This window comes from Bison bison, unplaced genomic scaffold (genome assembly GCF_000754665.1).
Source record: "Bison bison bison isolate TAMUID 2011002044 unplaced genomic scaffold, Bison_UMD1.0 scf7180017864295, whole genome shotgun sequence".
NCBI classification, from domain to species: Eukaryota; Metazoa; Chordata; class Mammalia; order Artiodactyla; family Bovidae; genus Bison; species Bison bison.
The window spans coordinates 9,440,006-9,443,944 of record NW_011494867.1 but is presented as its reverse complement, the minus strand read 5'-3'; the positions used below and the strand labels follow the sequence as shown (position 1 = coordinate 9,443,944).

At 48.4% G+C, this 3,939-nt stretch overlaps 1 protein-coding gene across 1 annotated transcript in view; it reads right to left on the bottom strand.

Moving 5' to 3' along the window:
- Positions 1 to 3,939, bottom strand: part of CDH13 (cadherin 13) — a 1,015,931-nt gene that overhangs the window by 88,378 nt on the left and 923,614 nt on the right. Inside the window, exon 10 of the mRNA XM_010850808.1 lies at positions 2,440 to 2,693. Coding sequence (XP_010849110.1) covers positions 2,440 to 2,693 — 254 coding nt within the window. The remainder of the gene's footprint in view (positions 1 to 2,439; positions 2,694 to 3,939) is intronic.

Below are 3,939 nucleotides of genomic sequence, written 5' to 3'. Positions count from 1 at the left end.
AAAAAAAAAAAAAAATAGAACCACTATCTAGCAACTTCACACCTGGGCATATATTTAAAAAAAAAAACATGAATTTGAAAAGCTACATCATTCTGCCCAATGTTCATAGCAGCATTATTTACAGTAGCCAAGGTATGGAAGTTTAACCTAAGTGCCCATCAAGAGATGAATAAAGAAAATGTGGTGTATACATACACGCACAAATACATGTGGAATATTACTCAGCCATAAAAAGAATGAAATCCTGCTATTTGCAACAATGTGGATGGACCTAGAGAATATTATGCTTAGTGAAATAAGGCAGAGAGAGACCAATACTCTGTTACCACTTATACTAGAATCTAAAAAAGAAAACAAAGGACTGCATATAAGAAACAGAGACAGACCCACAGATACAGAGAAAAACTAGTGGTTCCCAGTGGGGAAAAGTTCATAAACTGTTCCTAGGATCTTCCAACAAATTCCCCTTTTGCCCGAGTCAGCCAGAGCCGGTCTTAAACAAAGAACCCTGACAGATCCGCCTCTTCCCTGTCCACCCCACCTTAGTGGCGCATCTACTCCCAGATCCCAGACACCTGATTCAGCCCCTCCTCATCGCAGTAACATCGTCATGCCTGCCAGCATCCCGCGTTACCCAGCAAAGGCAGTATCCCAAGCTTAGCAACATCAACCCCATTTCAGTGCATTTCCTACCCACCCTGGAGTCACCTCTTCTACCTCCTGTACTCTTGCCTGGAAAATCCCATGGACGGAGGAGCCTGGTGGGCTGCAGTCCATGGGGTCGCAAAGAGTCAGACAAGACTGAGCGACTTCACTTTCACTTTTCACTTTCATGCATTGGAGAAGGAAATGGCAACCCACTGCAGTGTTCTTGCCTGGAGAATCCCAGGGACGGGGGAGCCTGGTGGGATGCCATCTATGGGGTCACACAGAGTCGGACACGACTGAAGTGACTTAGCAGCAGCAGCAGCATCAGAGACATCCTAAATTTGTACAACTACCTTACAGTGTGTTAAGTTACAGATTTCCTGATCTTTCTCTTTGATGTTTAAATTTTGTGTTTCCTTTGTCAAACACTATACAGAAGAGGGGGAAATAAAAGGAGAAGAGGAAAAAAAAAAGAATGGCTATTTCAGATTCACATTATTACAGGATTTGGCCTTATTTTGTGCTTGTATCTAGTTCATCTGGAGTTTCAGAAAGTTTTGTTGTAAAAAATAAACCCCCGTTTGGGTTGGAAAATAGCTTCTGCCAGCCTGCTCCACGGTCCTGTGGCCGACATGGAGATGGTGGCGTGTTTCCAGCTGTTTCAAATCAGGAAAATAAGACACATGTTTATTTGAATGTGTCTAATACATGGTTATCGGTATCTCCTATGAGAAGATTCTGTTCTGGAGGAGGAAGATTAATCACTCCCCTCTGCAGAGACAAGCCCGTGTTTGGACCTGCCTGCCGATGTGTTTGCTGTGAAATGTCGCCCTAGGGAGGGCATCTCGTCTCCACCAGCATGAGATGCACTGCAGATAATGCTCATTTAATTAAATCTCATTAAGAAAATCCCTTCTTTTGAAGTACTGGACAGAGCTTAAGGAATGAAGACTAAAAATTTGAACCTTTTTTTTTTTTTTGGCTTGCCAATCATCAATGGAAAACTCAGCCCCGATGGTGGTGGTTTAACTGCTAAGTCGTGTCTAACTCTTGGGATCCCATGGACTGTAGCCCTCCAGGCTCCTCTGTCTATGGGATTCTCCAGGCAAGAATCCTGGAGTGGGTTGCCATTTCCTTCTCCAGAGGATCTTCCCGACCCAGGAATCGAACCTGAGTCTCCTGCATTGCAGGCAGATTCTTTACCGACTGAGCTAACTCAACCCTGATGGTTCATTTCTAAGTACCAGGGAACATCTATTCCTTCCCCTTAACAGTTCAGAGTCCGGAGCACTTGGCCGACAGCACCGACTTTGCATACTGAACCACCATATCTCCATCCTGATTCTTCCGCTACTAAGCTGGGCAGCCTTGAGCAAGCTACTGAACCTCTCTGAATTCCTAATACCCTTAACTGTACATGGAGTTGGCCAAGCCTTTCTCATGAAGCTGTGGCCACTGATAGAGCAGGTTAACTATCTGAGATGCGAGGGGCCCTGGGTGGTAGCTCCTTCCACACCGTGCTTGGCACAGGCAGAGCCCTGGGAACCTGTGGGAACACAGCCCTGGAGCCCCTCTCCTCCCGGGTGCTCTGCAGCCAGGAACCAGGGACAGGGCCAGCTTCCCCGTGTAGTCAGCCTGGTTCCCTGGTGTCACTGGCCACCAACTCTTCATCATGACACAAACTTCCTGGTCATTAAGCAGTGTATGTAATGTATGTAAGTCAATGGTAACCCGGAAGGAAGAGCCGCTCCTGCCTGCCTCCCGCCTCTGGCCACGGAGACGCTCACCCACCTGATGGTCTGACGCTGCAGGGAGTCGGGGTCCGTGGCATTCACTGTCAGCAGCACACTGCCCACAGAGATGTTCTCCTGCTTGGTCACCATCATGGGGTCCGGGTAGAAAACTGGACTCTCGTTGACGTCCAGGACAGTGATGTGGACAGTGGCCGTGGAGCTGGAGCCGTAGGAGACGTCGGGCACCAGTGGGTCCTCGTTTTCCACTTTGATCAGCAGGGTGTGAAAGGCAGAAATCTCATAGTCCAGAGGCTGGAAGGCAGAGAGGGGGTGCTCAGAACATGGGTCTGCCACAAAGGGTGGGCGCTTTTGCACAGAGGCCCTCTGACAGCCCCTGGGCCGTGCAGACACTCAGGGATGGATCCAGGTTCTGTGGACTAAGAAGTTTTATGCAACTTGGGGCCCTCTTTCAGAAAAAGAGTATGAAACATACAGATAACAAGTTAGATATGGGAGTTGCTGAGGGTTTTAGACTGAGAAATAACCATAGCAATTACATGAGTCTCAGAGATCTGGGTCTCTGGGTGTGAGATCTCTTTGAGTAAGATTCCCTGATGATGCTGACATTAAAAGCCTTCCCACCTGTAGCCTGTGACCCCAAACTCCATCACGCCTGTGGGCTTCAGTGGGTGCATGTTATTCTAGTAGAATGTCATGTAAGGAAAAGGATTCGGGAGGCTGAGACATGAGGGGTTAAGCTGCAGGGCCCTGCCTCCCCTGAGGGCACTGGGAAGCCTGTGGGGGCATTTTCATTTGGCCTCAAGACTCAGTGGCTCTATTGCCATTTTCTGGGCAGGAGGATGCGATGCCAGATACATGGCAGGCTCTCCCACCAACGAGCAGCCCTGCTGAGGCCCTTTCTAGGTGATTATGCAAAGGGGCTCTGGTGTCTACCTCCTCTGGTGCTGTGTAGACTAACGTCAGAGGACATTAAGGAAACCCACTGTAGACATTATGAACGTGGTGGCCTGCCCACCATAAACTGTCACAGACCACATCCACTCTGTCACTTTCCTTCTAAACCATTAGCTGCAGTGAGGGTGACATTTTCTGTTGATGGGAGTGTGTGTGGGGAGACATTTGGGTGAGACAAGGACACAATTTTTATTTCAGTGTTTACCGGAAAATGAGTAAGCTAACTCATGAGACCTAAGATGTAATGGACGTTCCTGCTGGGAGGATGAGACTAAAGTGAGTCCAGGGAGGTGATTCACACTCAACCAGAAGGAAGGGGATGGCAGTGCAGGCTGTAAGGGATCTGGGAACGTGGGATGAGGGTGAGGACTGAAAGAGCTCTGTGGGCACAGGAGGTAGAAGGTGTAATCAGAGAGGCCGAGTGGGAGGAACTTTAGGCAGAATTACACTAACTTCTATAATAATTACAGCTAATGTGCATGCAGCCCACCCCACACCTGTGAAAGTGCACAGATGCACATGTGTGTACACATGCACAGGCACCTACACACACACACACACACACACACAAAGTGCTGACCTG